Source organism: Cariama cristata, unplaced genomic scaffold (assembly GCF_000690535.1).
Source record: "Cariama cristata isolate BGI_N322 unplaced genomic scaffold, ASM69053v1 scaffold10426, whole genome shotgun sequence".
Classification (NCBI taxonomy): Eukaryota; Metazoa; Chordata; class Aves; order Cariamiformes; family Cariamidae; genus Cariama; species Cariama cristata.
The window spans coordinates 1-16,158 of NW_009623889.1; the positions used below are offsets into that span (position 1 = coordinate 1).

A 16,158-nucleotide genomic window follows, 5' to 3' on the forward strand; every position below is an offset into this window, starting at 1 on the left:
CGCCGTGGAGGAGGGGGGGCCCGGCTTTGTAAGCCTGTGAGCGGCGTTCTCGTAGGCACTTGAGCGCAGAGGTTGGGGTAGGCCGTGCAGGGTTGTGAGACGCAGGGCGTTCACTGAGTAGCCGCCTGAACGGGAGTTTGAGCCGGAGGAAGTCAGGCTGCAGGGCGGAAGCTGCTGGATCTGTGCGGGCCCCAGGAGGCCCTCCGGAGCCTGGCCGCGGCCGTGCAGCCCGAGGGTCTCCAGCTTAGAGGATCTGTCAGCCGGGAGTTCGGCTGCAAGGCCTGAGCAGCCTGGCAGCAGGCTGCCTGGGGCTTCTGCTAGTGCCTGACACGGCAAGTGACGAGGCATAGCTCCTGATGGCATCTGTTAAAATGTACAGTACGCTGTTGAAGTCTCAAATCTAAGCTAAAATAGAGCTGAAACAAGGTTAAAACTAATTAATTTGCTTAAGAATGAAACACACCTGCTCAGTTGTATCAGCGCTGGGCTTTTTTTTCTCCTGATACTTTCTACTCTTGCTAACAAGTTGTGGTTATCCACACAGAAGAGGGAGGAGAGACAAGATGCCACGAGGTGTATGTACAGTATCATCTGCGGAAGCCCAGTTACACCATTGGTATAATAACTGTATGTCAGATGAGTGGAATAAACTGGAATGTCAAGAATGAGTGAAGTAACAATATGGATATTAGATCGTGGTTTAACCATGTGCACAAATCTCCTTACTGAATCTCTGAGGAGTCGATGGAAGCACTTTGCATTGGGCTACAGGGAAGTTCAGGAAGGCAGTATAGCAGGAGAACAAAGTAATGCAGTCATTTGATCTGACATTCAAATCTCTGCTTTGACTTGGATGGATCAAAACTTTCTGCAATATAGGGCCGTATTTATGGCTACAAGCAGCAGAGATTTTGTAACAATAAGAATTCACAGAGTAGCTGTATCTGTAGAGTTTTAACATGAGGGCATTGGAATCCCAATGCATAGCATAAAAGCAGTAGAAGTTGAACAGGAACTCACAGGAAAAAATGAAAATGTCTTAGTGAGATTCAGAAGCTTGTGTTGGAAACCTTTTAGAATATTTTGCATAGGGGTGCTGCTGTCTCTCCTGAAGAGTAACTCATCTTTAGATGAAAATGACAACACAGACATTCAGGCCAAAGAGATGAAATTGGGTCATAGTGTAGAATAACAACTTACCTGTCAAATGACTTCAAGTTACAGAGAGAGCCAAAGTACTAGGTCCTCCATGCAATACATGAAAGTCATAATTAATGAAAGCTCAGAGGTAAAAATGGTAAAATATTTTTAAAATAATGGGTTTGCTTATTACAGTAGACAGTTCTAACCTCTCAAGAATTGACAAGATTTGTGAAGACAAGTAAAAATGTGATATCACTAAAGCAAAAATTATTATATAGGTGACAGACTAGCACAATTATGTATTTTTCAAGCAATAACAAAATAAGAACTAAGGATACACTGGAAGTACAAATCATTTTCTATTTCTGTACAAGTCAAGATGTGTTTCAGTGTAACATCTTAATTGGTGACCGGGACAGCTGGACAGAATGCATCGTTATCAGGGTTGCAGATGGCACCAAAATGGGGGGACCAATCAACACAGTGGGGGATAGGGTTTTTATTCAGAGCAACCGTGTCATGTCAAAACTCGTGTTTTGCCAGCAAGCAAGCAAGCTTTCTGAACGACTGGCTAAGGGAATCTGTTTGTGGGTTTTTTCCACAGACTATTGGAAGCCTGTAACAATTCAAACCAGAGCTGCATTTGGTAAAAATATTCTGGTTACGAATACCCAATATGAGTTTTCTGTCTGCTTGAATGTGTATGGGTAACTCATGAAGCAATTCTTTGTTCTTAATGTGTTAGAAGTGCAGGCATGTTGTAAGGAGTCTGAAAAGAATTCTCCCAATATTGGTATTAAATTTAGTGACTCTAAGGGAAGAAGCGGTGAGGAAACAATTTTGCATGAACATATCAGTGGAAATTAAAATGTGTTAATGTGCTGGCATTTTTTGCCATTAAGGGCTTGGTTTATTTGTGTATAATCCCATATGGCAATACTTGATAGCCTCATGTACCTTTAATTGCTGATGCATGGTTCTCCAAGACCTGTGTTTTGTGACTGGTAAAATTGTTCAACTCTGTTCAAAAGAAACACTTCTTACTAGAGTTACTCACAGGATGAGGAACTCTCAATCTTCCATATTGAGAACGAACAAGATTCTGTAATTTTTCTTAGGGAAGAAGAAGCTGATGTTAGCATTTCTATGCTATTTGGAGGAGCTAGCATTGCAACACTGAACATCATGCGGCTGGAATGAAATGTTAAGGATGGGAGAGATCCAAGGACTGTTTGGAAAGGGGGAAAAAAAGGGCATACAAATACTCTCTTTTTTTACCTCTAAGAAGATAAGAAAATAATCTATAAAATCTGCAAAAATCATTCACTGGGAATGAAACTTGCCTGCATGGGAGCCAGTCTGTTGCCAGATTCAACCACGATTCCAGGACACAAGTTCCTATTGATCCTGACTACTATCAGATATGCAATGATCTATATACCATTACTTAAACCACATACTCACCCCACTAAGCCTAGGAACTCACAGCTGAATTAACACTTTTTGTTTTGGCCTTGCTCTGTAGGATTTACTTTTGTGTTGCAAGCAGAATTCCCCAGGCACTGATACTTGTCCCCTGCCACAGATGATGTCCTGCCAGATGGAAAATTTGTCAACATTTGTTTGGGTAATGAAGTCTTTACAAATATTTGGCTCATTGCCATAGTTGTTTGGCACAGACAGCAGAAAATGTAGAAGCTTCACTCACGCATAAGCATTCATCTGCTTACACTACAATTTAAGGGGTAAACAGTCGTCAGGAGAAAAGGAACGCTCTAGATGTTCATATAGCCTTGAATTATGTGCAAATTGTGAGTGAATGCACTCAGAGAATCATGTAGATAGAAACCAACTAATTTTGGTATTTATCCTAACTTTTTTAGAATAGCTGAGTGTCCCGCCAAAACCCTTATGTGCATTGCCATCTCTTAGAAACTTGTCCAAAAAGGTACTGCACAAATTCTTATCTGGATCTCAGCTTAATGTTAAGGCTCCTTGTATTTGCAGTTTTTATAAAAGATTTCTGTTTCCACATCCAGCTAAACATATAGTGAAAGCTGCCTTTAAAAACAATAAAGGGATTTCTGTCTGTTTAGGCTACCTCTTTTCACAAAGTGTACAGAAACTGAGTTTTCTTTCAACTAAAGCCGCCTGTCACATTCTGCTAATGTTGACCAATGGGCTCATATTTTACTAGGAGGCCATGGTGTGGTAAAACATACGGGTTTCTTTTTCTTCCCAGCAAAGTGAGGCAAATATTGGGACTGACATATGGAAATAATCAGACTCAGAATGAAAAGTAGTGGTTTTACGACAAAAAGGAGTCAATGGTCTCCTCATATTATTTAATAGCTGTCTGCTCTTACTATAGATTGTGTTCCAGTGCACGAGTAGAGATTTGTGCATGATCAGTTGTGTTATTAAGCAGATGGATTGTTTGCCATTGTACAACCTGGAGCTTTTATCAGAGCTTATGGCACTATTACTGGATCAAATTCATTGTCATCAGCAAGCCTGAAAAGCATGATTATTATGTATCATCCTGCTCAATTGTTCACTAATAGGATAGGGTGTTCTTTTAGCCGCTCAAATATGGAAGCAAGTGGTTTTGCTACAATTATTTGATTTAACTGAGAAGCTGGAAAGGGCTTAGCTGACCTAAACGTACTGAATGCCTTCTTAGGCCTTTAAGCATCACACATCACTCATCTGGATTCTTTTCAGATTGATTCAGCTATTGATTTCAAGTGAGACACTAAAAATTGTAATACTTGTGATGAAAACACTGAGTGGCAAAGACTGAGTGGTATCGCTGTATTGCCGGCCTTTGGATAGCCTAGCCAGATCTTTCCATGACTTCAGAGATGTTGAATAGTACAGGGACAGAGGCCTACACCTCATAGGAGTCTTCAGATGAGACCTTTGAAGATGCAGGAACATTTACTCATAGTTACTTTCTATCTTCGTGTGGCCTGAGAAGGAGACAGTGCTGTTTCACAGTGGTTCAAACTGTGCCCTAAAACATCTGTTTGTCTTGACTGTCTGCTAGAGTAGTAAGTACTGCTTACGTAGCCCTGCAACACTGGTAGATGACAGAGAGGCTTTTTACAGCTGTTTTTTAAATTATCGTATGTAGATAACAGTTAGTCTTAGAAGTTACTATCCTGGGCTTTCTGTTATCTGCAGTATTTTCTTCATTTGGTCAGAGTTTTATGTTCAGAAAGAGTTATAATTTTATGCCATAGTAGGGTCTAACAGATTAAGTTTCATGTGTGCTTTGCTTGGTTGTCAGCCAAGAAAGCAGTGTTCTCTCATGCACGAGTAGTGACCGTGGCTCTAAACATTTCTTTGAATGTATAATCTGTAGCTAATTCACTTCTGGGCACAGTATATTTAGCATGAATCAACAGAAAAATCAAAGGGTTTGGTTGTCAGTACCTTTTGGGGACAACATAAATACTGAAATGATTCACCAAGTTCTAATCGTTTTCTTGACACTTTTTATCGTACAGGTTCATAGCCAAGAACATTATGAGGCTGCAGCGTCTGGGGATAACCCATGTTCTGAATGCAGCAGAGGGGAAGTCATTCATGCATGTCAACACTAATGCAGAGTTCTATGAAGGCACAGGCATCAGATACCATGGCATTAAAGCTAACGATACACAAGAATTTAACCTCAGTCGCTATTTTGAGGAGGCAGCTGATTTTATTGAGAAAGCACTTTCCCAAAAGGATGGTAAGGCAAACTGAGATATCTTGCTACCATGTTTTCTGTGCATTCCATATCTTTCTTAGCAATTTACTGTTTAAAATGGTTCTTTGCTCAGGTTATCGGCTGAACAACCAAGACAGGAATTCAGATCAAGGCTCTGGATCAAAGACACCAGCATACACAATAAGACACCTTAATCTTCTGTCCATACATGTAGGTCTCCAGTACATGGCAAATGGAAGTCTGTCACTGTAGGGGTCACTTTGAAGAGTGAAACAGCTGCTGCATCCTATAATAGTGCCTTTCTGGGAAGATGTGTTCTTATTTTACCTTAGAAGTGGTAAATCACATAAAAAAAATAAGTTCAGGATCTAAAAGTAGTTTTAGGACACTAGAAATTGTAAAGTAAAGGCGGAAGTGATCCAAGTAATGCATTGCTAAAGAGTACTCAGACAACCTGCTATATGGGTTTTCTTTCCAAATGTACAGTAAGGATAGAGACTGTGGCCTTACAGTTCTTACTACATTAAGTCATTAAATTATTTTATGTGATGATTACTTCTTTATTCCCTAGGATTGCAGGAAAGCTGGAGATGATATTTTCAATATTGTTGATTGCCACATTTCTCTACAGTGTGTTTCCTCAGAGCAGAAATCCTAGGACATAGTGCAGTGGGCCAGACGGTGGTGTTGTCTATTTCAGCATACCATGCTTAATTTCTTTCTTGCTTCATGACTGAACATGAAAAAGGAGGAACAAGAACTCCCACAATTTTAGAATTTCTTTCTCTGAAATGGGCAAAAGAGGTACTAGAACTGTGATGTGCTTTTGACAGATGGAAAGAAATTTTACCTCCAACTTGGTGGAGTATGAAGATTCTAAAAATTGAAATGCAACTCTTACAGTTGGAATTGTGACTCACTGAAACAGGTTGCAGTGGGAAAGAAGAATTTAACAGTGCCTACTCAGCTTGATCTAAACAGTTGCAGAGTCAATCTGAATTTACAGTAGCCATTCTGTTTGCTGATTCTTTCAGTCTTAGTAGTTGTCTACCATGCCTGCCGCTGTTTTCTTAGTGTGGTAAACAAAGAGGAACTTTGTAGCTGGGTGATGCTGGAGCCAGGTTTAAGATTAACTCACTACTGAAATTTGATAGTTTTGTTTGACATTGAAGTGTAGAGTAAGGACAGTGAAGAGGGATGCAGTAGTACTTTCCTTCAATTTCATTTTATCGTAGTTGCATGAAGTTATGAAAGGCAGGTCTGATATACTAAAGGTCTGGACGGCAGACCTTTAACACACTGCCTTTCACAGAGGAAGGCTAGAAACCCTTTTGCTTCTGATCATTTGCAGAGGGGAAGTCAATTCTCTTCCATGTGTATGATCAAGAATCTCTAAATCTTGCTACTTTATGGCTATGGGCTCTCAAGAAATGTTGAGAATTAATTGTTTTAGCTGTTGTAACTTGCTATTGATTAGAGATTTCCCTTGAGCTGAGAAGCCTCTGCAGCTCAAGGCGAATGTAGTCACAGGCTTTCTGTTGCTATCATTCAACGCGAGTTGTGGTTATGATGAAAATGTGTGTGTATAGTTCATCTGGTCTCTTGTCTTAGAAGAAAATTTACTCTGGAGAGTAGCCTGGGGTCATATCTCCCACTGCATTTGGGAAGGGGAAAATTTTTGTGTCTGGAAAAGCAGGTCAAAGAAGAAGCAATAAAATCAAGTTAGATTTCTCAAAGGGAGCAGTGGCCTGCTTTGTTATTGTTGGATACTTATCTACAGGATTTACCCATGTGGTGGGTTAATCTTGGCTGGATTAATCTTGGTGCCCACCAAGCTCCTCTCTCACTCCCCCTGCTCAGCTGGACAAGGTGAGAAAAATATGATGAAAGGCTCGTGGGTCAAGATAAGGATAGGGAAATCACCCAGCAATTGCCGTCACAGGCAGAACAGACTTGACTTGAGGAAGGCAATTTAATTTATTATTAATCAAATCAGAGTAGGATAATAAGAAATAAAACCAAATCTTAAAACACCTTCCCACCAACTCCTTCCTTCTTCCCGTGTTTAACTTCACTCCTGATTTTCACTGCCTCCTCCCCCTAAGTGGCACAAGGGTATGGGGAATGGGGGTTGCAGTCAGTTCATCACATGTTGTCTTTGACATGCCTTCTTCCTCACTCTCTTCCCCTGCTCCAGCATGGCGTCCCACCCACAGGAGATCGTTGTCCAGCATGTGTCCTTCCCATGGGCTGCAGTTCTTCACAAACTGCTCCAGCTTGGGTCCCTTCCCCAGGGTGCAGTCCTTCAGGAGCAGACTGGTCCAGCCTGAGTCCCACATAGGGTCACAAGTCTGGCCAGCAAACCTGCTCCAGCCTGGGCTCCCCTCTCCACAGGGCCACAGGCCCTGCAAGGAGCCTGCTCCAGCGCGGGCTTCCCCCGGGGTCCCAGCCTCCTTCAGGCATCCCCCTGCTCTGGTGTGGGGTCCTCCCTGGGCTGCAGGTGGGGATCTGCTCCAGCGTGGGCCTTCACAGGCTACCGGGGGCCACGACGCCTCACCATGGGCTGCACCAGGGAGTGGCGGGGAATCTCTGCTCCAGTGCCTGGGGCACCTCCTCCCCCTCCTTCTGCACTGACCTTGGTGTCTGCGGCGTTGTTTCTCTCACATATGCTCACTCCCCTCTCCCAGTTGCTGTTGCACAGCAAGTTTTTTTGCCCTTCTTAAATATGTTATCACAGAGGCACAACCACTGTCGCTGATGGGCTCAGCTTTGGCCAGTGGTGGGTCTGTCTTGGAGCCGGCTGGCACTAGCTCTGTTGGACATGGGGGAAGCTTCTGGCATCTTCTCACAGAAGCCACCCCTGTGCCCTCGTGCCCTGCCCGGCCCAAACTTTGCCATGGAAACCCAATACAACCCAACAAATATGTAGAATGAGTTCCCTAATCAGTTAGCTGGAAGCATTTTACTGGTGCTGGCACAGGTGTGATTAGATGTTTCTGGTTCTTGTTGCTGCACAGTCAGCAGTTTAATTTACTTGAGTGTTAATATGGCTTCATAACTAGGCAGAGAAGTAGCCAGATATGATCCAACAGTGAGTTAGCATAGGAATTGGCAGCAATGCAGCAAAAAAGCTGCATAACTTTGAAGAGATGCAATATATGACAGACAGCGTATTTCTCTGTCTTCAGTGTATTTTGAACTTTACATCATTTATTTGTGCTCTTTGGTACTGATCATCTTTAGGGGTAGGGCTTATTCTAAACCACAAAAGATTGGAGAAGTGTAAATAGACACAGTTTGACTTTGTAATATAGTAGCAAATATGTTTTAGCGTGAATGTTTGATATACAACCTTTTCTTTTTCTGCATTATCCTTGATGACAGACTGTGTAGCTACTAACAGAGTGATAGCACCTTTTTTCCAAGGTCTACATGTCTTCTGTAGTATTCAGCATTTACAGTTTTCAAGCTGCTGAAGCACTAATATTATTATGCTTTATATCCTAGCTATTTCATGTTGCTTTTCAAACATATATTCCAGTAGAACTCAAATTATGACCTGTCTTCCCTGCAGGACAAGTGTTTGTGCATTGCCGTGAGGGCTACAGCCGTTCTCCTACACTCGTGATCGCCTACCTCATGCTTCGCCAGAATATGGATGTCAAGTCTGCGTTGAGCACTGTCCGGCAGAAGCGAGAGATTGGCCCCAATGATGGCTTTCTAAGGCAGCTTTGCCAGCTCAATGAGCAATTAGTGAAGGAGGGCAAACTGAAGCCCTAGAGCAGAGCACTGCAGTATTTTTTTGAAGTTTCTCAAACCATCAGAGAATGTCTTAGGTGCTTTAGATTCCCAACCACCAAGCTAAATCACATAATGTGAGGGAGACAGAATTCCTGCTCTTGTCTAGTGGAAGTATCTTTCTTGGACTCTGAGTCTGTCTTTCAAGATGGCACAGAAGTGTGTCACTGTTCAGAGCTGTTGCAATAAAGAGGTGTTTTTAGAGGGGTAACTGCAGTGGTGACAGCTGCCTTCGCATGTATTTCAGAGCCCCCTGCAGACTCTGTAGCATATGTGGTTTGCATTGACATTGAGTGTGATTCATTTAAGCCTTGTCTTGTATCCTACCAGAGCACCATTTTCTGAAAGCCCCAACACATCACTCTCTCTTAATTGAAGTACTGTATTTTCTAAAGCTTCTTTTTCATGCACACAGGTGCCTAAAGTTTGAGTGTAGGAGCTTCAAGGAATGGAGAAGCATATATACAAATGGACAGATGCACTTGCTTGTAAAATGAAGTGTATGCAGTTTTGTGTTTAGTGTGGATTTATGCAATACACAGTGTGTGGTAGTAAAGCCATTCAGAGCCCAATCTTGATGCACACTGTATTTCAAAGAACATCTGTACTTCTTGCTGTTGTGATTGACATGAAATAGTCTGATATTAAATGCTCTTTTATTTCTGTTTTGAAGTCACACTAGAAAAAAATGTCAAGAGCAAATGTTGAGGAAAAAACTTGCGCAAGGAAGAAATAATGTCTGTATTTGGGAATGCTTGTACTGGATGTATGATCAAGTCCTAAGGATCAGAACGTAATGGGTCCTGAGGCTTGTATTGAATTACAGTGTCTCTCTCCCTTCTTTACTATCACTGTTTATTGACACTGAAGGGAATGTGCACATATGGAGATTACTTCCAGTAGGGCAGCACAGGTGTGTTTACAAAGCAGTTTGCAGAAGTACACTCTTGACTTTTTTCGATTGCTTGCCTGGTATTGTTAAACAGAAATGAGCACTGTTACGTACCACATGGAATAGGAAACATTTCCTTTCTATTAAAATAAATGATGTCTTGATTCTGTTTGACATACAGATGAAATGAGTCACTGTAATGTTGGGAGAGGGAGCTTTGTTTAGAGTATGCCTGACTTTGTGTGTAAATGCTTACCTGTGAGTTACAGCACTGTATTAATGCAAAGCATCTCCCACTGCAAACTCAGAATTGTTGGTTAGACTAACAGAACCTGAGATTGTATATTCCCCTTTTATCTGTGCTTTACTGTAGTTCTAGCTTGAAAATCTTAACACTATTTTAAACAGAAACACTGTTGTATTAGTAACACATGTAAGTCCAGATCTAGTTTTGTATGTTCAATTCACTAATCAAAAATCACAAAGGTCCTACATTGTTTTACTTCCGTTGTTGGGGTTGTGTGGTTTGGGGGGGTGGGAGTTCTGTATAGCTAGGTAACTAACTTTCATGAAATTAAACTTCTGAGGTGATTATTCTGGTTGAAGACCAGGCTTATTTCTATTTCCTTGCATAGGATGGGAACTGCCAAATCAAGTAGCCTTTTCTCTTTTGTATCCTTTAAAGGGACAACTGAGGAACACTCTACATAGTGTTTCCTCCCTACAGTGAGTCAGTATTTAGTGCTTGCTTTGAATCAGGATGGTTCACTAATAACGAGCAGTAGTCAATTTCATTGGCTAGTTACATACCTGTTTGCTTTCTCCTATTACATCAGTATTAAATGAATTGCTTCTTCAAAATTCCTAGTTACTACTTTCATGCTGAGTAGCTTTGGGAATAGGAATACTGGCCTTATCTTTTCCACTATACTTTTTCATACTGCACTCTTATTTATAAATCATCCTTTTAAAATTTTTACTATGGGTATAGATTTTTTTTTTCTATCTCATCTCACACCATGTATTCATAATGCCTATCTGCACTATAGGGAAAAAAAAACCCAAACAAATGGAGATTCATGTGCATGCACTTTGTCTTTGACCCATTACTTAGAAGTCAAAAATTCCAGTCCATTAAACAGGTAAGAAACCATTAGGCATTAGATTTTTGTTACTCCTCCATAGCTTGTAAGAAGACTAATAGTTGTCAGATTAAAACCAGAATGGTTTATTAAAATTGATTCTGTTTACTTTATGGTGATGTTTTTGTATTTGTCAGTATCAAGAAATACTGACACATCAAGACATACAGGAATTTGTTCTTACATTCAAGATGTTCTTTTAATTCATAGGACACTGCTCTCCTAGTGGTAACTTCAGTGGTGCTCTGGCCCATTTATATCACTAGAACAAAACTGATTTAACAAACATTTTGTGATATGAGGTTGGAGAGGAATAAATAAGACAATGCTATAAATTGATTTTAAAAATTGGTCTCTAAGACGGTATATTCTATTTTGAGTTACTGATAGGTGACTCAGTAATGAAACCATTTCTAGCTCTGCTTTTAGAGTAGGCTAAAAATAGGTAGAATGTCAGACCACTGCTCCGTTAATGGATCACACCCTTCCTCTTTTATCTTGCTGTTTAAGTACAGTAATGCTGCAAATTCCTCTGCCTGTTTTAGCTGGCCAAGAACAGCTTGTATTTCTCTAATCCATAATGATATGCTGTATATGTCTAAATTTCTCTTTATGATTGTAGAAGGAAAGATTGTATGAAAATGGGAATGAGGGCTTTCTTTCCATGTAATAGGAAATTGAGAAAGTATTGGAAGAAATACACCTTTTTATTCTTCTGAAATTACCACACACCTGCCCTTTGCTGTGAGATGCTCCTTACAAACATGCTAATTGGGGAAGATATTTTTTAAAACAGTTGTTTGTTGCAAATAGCAACACTACGGTTTTGGAGTTGAAACCTCTTGGTTATAGCTAAAATAGTGTGATCTGGATTTACATTAATATGTTTATCCTAAATAGCAGTGTGGTACTTTTTGTGTAGATCGCACTCTAGAGAAGGGGTAGAGTTTCTGTAAAATATGCACCTATCATAGAACAAAAATATCCACCATGTCAAATCCAGCACAGTGAAAGAAAAAGCAATAGCTTAGGGGTTTTGTACTTAAGAGTTAGTGAAGTTGGAGAGCAGGAAAGAGTTGCGGCAAGAAGCTATTAGCATTTTATAGCAAGGAACAGAGAAGAAAGTCCAGATAGATAAAATGATATATGTAAAACTAAATTCACCTTCTCATGCTGAACTAAATCTTTCTCAGCTGTTGCATAAGCACAGGAGAGAAGTTTGTAACTAAAAATTAAGATTCAAAGCAAAACCAACATTTTCTTGAGTGCTTGCTTCATCCTTTGGTCCTGCAGCTGAGATTACAATGTTGACAAGTGTTGTATCTAGCATGCTACTCTGAACCATAAGTACTGCCACAAAATACTTCATGAGAGAATGTAGCAATATTTAGCTGCTGAAAAGCGAACATTTCATGACGTTATTTCAGACTTAGAATTAATAGCATCCAAATGCAGGACTAGCAGCCAGAATATGTTGTATTGTAATTCCACTTTTGGATGTTGAGCCTGTGTTAGTATTGGAGACGTTTTTCTCCCACAACTTAAGTATGCCTGGCTTACCTCTCTTGGTGATGTGAGAATTAATCTTCATAAAAGGCTTTGAAGATGAAAAGCACTGTGTATAAGAACAGTACATGCTCTCCAAGTTGAAAAACAAACTTGTGTCAAATATATCTTCCTTCTGCTAAGCAAAGGAAAACAGCAGAAAGGAGATTTGCAATGTGTATTTTCATCATTTGAATATTTTCATTGAGTGTCTTCTGTTGTCCAGAACTAATTACATCTCTGATGCTAGAAATAGAAGCAGGACTTTTTCCCTTCTTTTTTTTTAAAATTAGTTCTGCTAGTTTACTATAATGTTCTTAGCACAGAGGGACTATCGAATGCAATCTCACTTAGTATAGCACAGAGGTTTCTTCTGAAATTACTTTCTGGGCTTGGCCAATGAGTAAAACTTAAAATAGAACAGGCCTGAGAGGTATCTTCTAAGGGTTTGTTCCTGAGAATTAGTGTCCTATTAATTTCTTCTATTCTGCAAATAAATCCTGGAAATCAATTAAGTGGTTTTTGTTCGGTTTTTTTAAATTCTAATTCCAGTATGCCAAGGTTGCTGGCTATCTGACTCACCAGATGGAGCTGTAGGCTTGTTATTCTTCACTAGTCATCGTTCCATCCCTGAACAATGCTATTGTGTGAATCTAATGTATTCTTGTCTTATCTGAAAAAGACAAGCCACCAGAATGATTTATCAGTGCATTTGCTGGTCTCTGATGGGAGAATACTAAGATTCCATTTATTCTTGGCTACTTGGAGGACATCGAATCATGGCATTCAGACTGATATATTCACAAGGTAGTATGGGACTCAGCAAAATTCTTATGAGACAGATAAAAATTGCTTGGGCAAGGGTGGCTATCAGCATCTTAGAACTGTTTGAGAAGCAAACAAGTTCTTGAACATGTCAGAAACTTAATTCCTTGGCAGTGTGTAAATTATGAACTATTGCCCACAGATAAGCTTAAATTGCACACGTGTATCTTGGGGCTTGGATATGTAACAGAACGCTCCTTGACCCAGGTGTGGGCAGAGGGGGATACATAGCAAGCAATAGAAGCTGCAAGTGACAGAACTGATTTCAGAGACTGGTTTATATGTGCATGCCTTCATAGCTCAGTGTTGCAATGCAAGCACATCAGGACAGAAATCTGAGTCCAGAAAGCAGCAGCAACGGATTCAGGCTAAGTCTGTGATGCCAGTTTACTCCTTGTACCTGTTCCCCTAATATGTCTGATTCCTCCTTAGCATGGCTAAGGGTGGTGGTTTTTTCAGCTCAGAAAATGGCATCCCAGTTCTGAATATAGAGGATCCAAACTGAGATCCACCCTGGTGGGTGAGGGTTCATTCAGAAAGCATCCTTGATATGTCTGTTGTTTTTTTCTTCCACTGTGTTTTGTTAACAGTGCAAAAATCAGTTGTTTGTGGGGGGCTGCAGCCCAGACCATGTCTGCTTTGTTGCAGAGAGTACTGTGAGCAGGCAAGCAGCCACAGGACGTGGAACAACGTTTTTGTAGTTAAGGGACTTGATTTTTACTTTCATAGATTTTTTGGAATTTTTTCTCCCAGTGAGTAATACAGATAAATGGTAAGACAGGTAATAGAGGGGATTTTTTTAAGTACTTAAAGAAGCTACATCAAGAAAATTTTTATGTTTTATGGGACAATTGATTACTGTAAATGTGGTTCTCTGTAGTAGGCCTACACTGACAATGATAGCTTTTGGAAATATTCTCTAGGCAGACACTAAATGAAAAGAAATTAACAGAAACTGAGCTTTGATAGATACATACAATTCTGAAGGCATTTAAATAGGGAAGCAAATAGGTAGCAATGGTTCAGTGATTACCAGTGCTCCATTTTCTTCTGCTCTCCTGTTCTGCCTTTCATCTGTACTCCATTGTGCCACAAGCTGGGATGTCACTTTGGAGACAAGGTCACTATTGGTGAATACCGGTACAAGGTGGTATTCCTATCTGACAAAAATAATACCAAGTTAAAAATCTTTGTTTAGTTCCTGGTCATCCTTCCTGACTTGTTCAGTTTAAAAAGAAAACAAAACAAAACCCCACACCATTTTATCCCTTTGAGGGCCATTAGAAGATCACATGTCAGTATTTCCAAAGAAAAGAACAAATAGCCGTAAGGTCTGAAAGCAGAGCTTGACACAATTTCAAGTACAACTTAATCATGGTAGTCTAGCCTGTTCTTTGAAGGGGGAAAAAGAAAAACCAAACCCCAAATGACAACTTTCCAAGTTGGTATCTGTCTTTTCTTCAGAATCTTTTTTATTTGGTGGGCAATCGTGATGCACCTGTGAAGTTGTGTATCCTGTGCTGTTGAATAGATTTCACCTGTAGCTCCAAACCAAAACTAGACTTATTCATAAGTGAGAAAAATAATGCTTGGAAAAACGTTTGCAATGGCTGATGGTTTGGATTTCCTGTATTTGTGAGACCATCATTAACTGCTTTGAGTAAAGGAGGCAGTTATTAATGAAAGATAATCAGTACTGCTGCTGCTGATGATGATGATTATAGGGAAAAAGGAATCAGCACATCTGAGGCAAATTATTTAACAATAGTCTGTATTAAAGAATGATATCCTGACTGACGGTGGAGGAAAAAATATCTTGTAAAACGAAATAGTATGTTGTATTCCTCCATAAAAACAGAATAATTTCTGAGATGGTAGGATGTGGGCTGGAGGAACGTAGGAAGGGGAACAGACAGTAAAGGTACACAGCTGTATGCAACACAATGCACAATTGCTTTTAGAGAGTCTTCAGAATATTTGAAAAGGAGGGCTCTTATGAGAATGCTAATCTCTCTAATTTTGGGCAGGGAAAAAGGGTAGGAGAGAAAGCATGTCACAATCTATTTCAGATGCTATTATTTTAGAAAAGACCGTTGTACAGAGCAGGTATGCTAAAGCTCACCAAACTCAGTACTGCTAGTACATCTGCTCTGTGTGTCTCTCTGTAGGTGTAAGGCTGAAGAGGTGAAATGTCCTCAGGTCATTGTTGTTGTTTAAATCTATTATTTATCATCAAGGTCACACCTAGAGAGAATACATGTCCACTTTAAATTTGGTGACACCTGTTTTCCATGCCAGGTCAGGGGAAGTCAGAATGGAATGCAATGGTAATGAGTCTTACAGTAGTAGGGAAAAGTCAGACAGTGAATCACTTTTGAATCTCTTCTACATGAAATATTTTCATGAGGATGCATGGGACAAATATTGCAGTAACACACATGGCTGTCCCTCTACCGCTTTAAGCAAATATTTTGCCTTGAGTAGCTATGATGCGCTCAATGTAGTATCTAACCTTACTAAAAGCTGAGATGCTTTCTGATTAATGTATTTAGCCCGACGTGATTTGCAAATAACTTGAAAGCGTATGTGGTCTTGAGACAAAGAAATGGTGCAACTATCACCACTATCATTTTTGCAAGGAAGAAGAATACCATACATGAGATTTTAAAACATGATACATGAATACATCGTGGGCATAGATGCCCTAGACATAAGGTCATCAATTCTCTCTTTTTTGTTGGTTGCATCATGAATGGAAATCAGGCTGATCATATTCTTGTGTTTAAAACAAGCAAATGTCCTATATTCAACACTTGTGCAGAATGTCACCAGAAGTAGTAGCATGCAATGAATTTAAAGCAAATGCTTTTTTTTTTTAAGTGATAAAAATGTGAGAAAGAGCACATCCAAAAGCATGATGTAAACATCCTGGCTGTTTACCCTAAATAACATATTCTGAGTAGCCTATTTTTTTAAGGAAACCTAAACAAAACAACTTCTCATTTTGAAAAGAAGCTCTTTCCCGTTTCTTCCAGTACATTTGTGAAACACAATGTAGATCCCCTTATGTTGTAAAGGAAAAAAAAGCTATCCCC

General features: G+C 40.0%; 1 protein-coding gene across 1 annotated transcript; it reads left to right on the top strand.

Annotated features, from left to right (window-relative positions):
* Window positions 1-1,778: 1,778 nt before the first annotated feature.
* On the top strand, window positions 1,779-8,892 carry DUSP3 (dual specificity phosphatase 3; the record flags this gene model as incomplete). Its single annotated transcript, XM_009702946.1, has 3 exons — window positions 1,779-1,795; window positions 4,654-4,882; window positions 8,436-8,892. Coding segments are annotated over 3 exons (452 nt in total), but the record flags the coding sequence as incomplete, so codon positions are not given.
* Window positions 8,893-16,158: the final 7,266 nt, after the last annotated feature.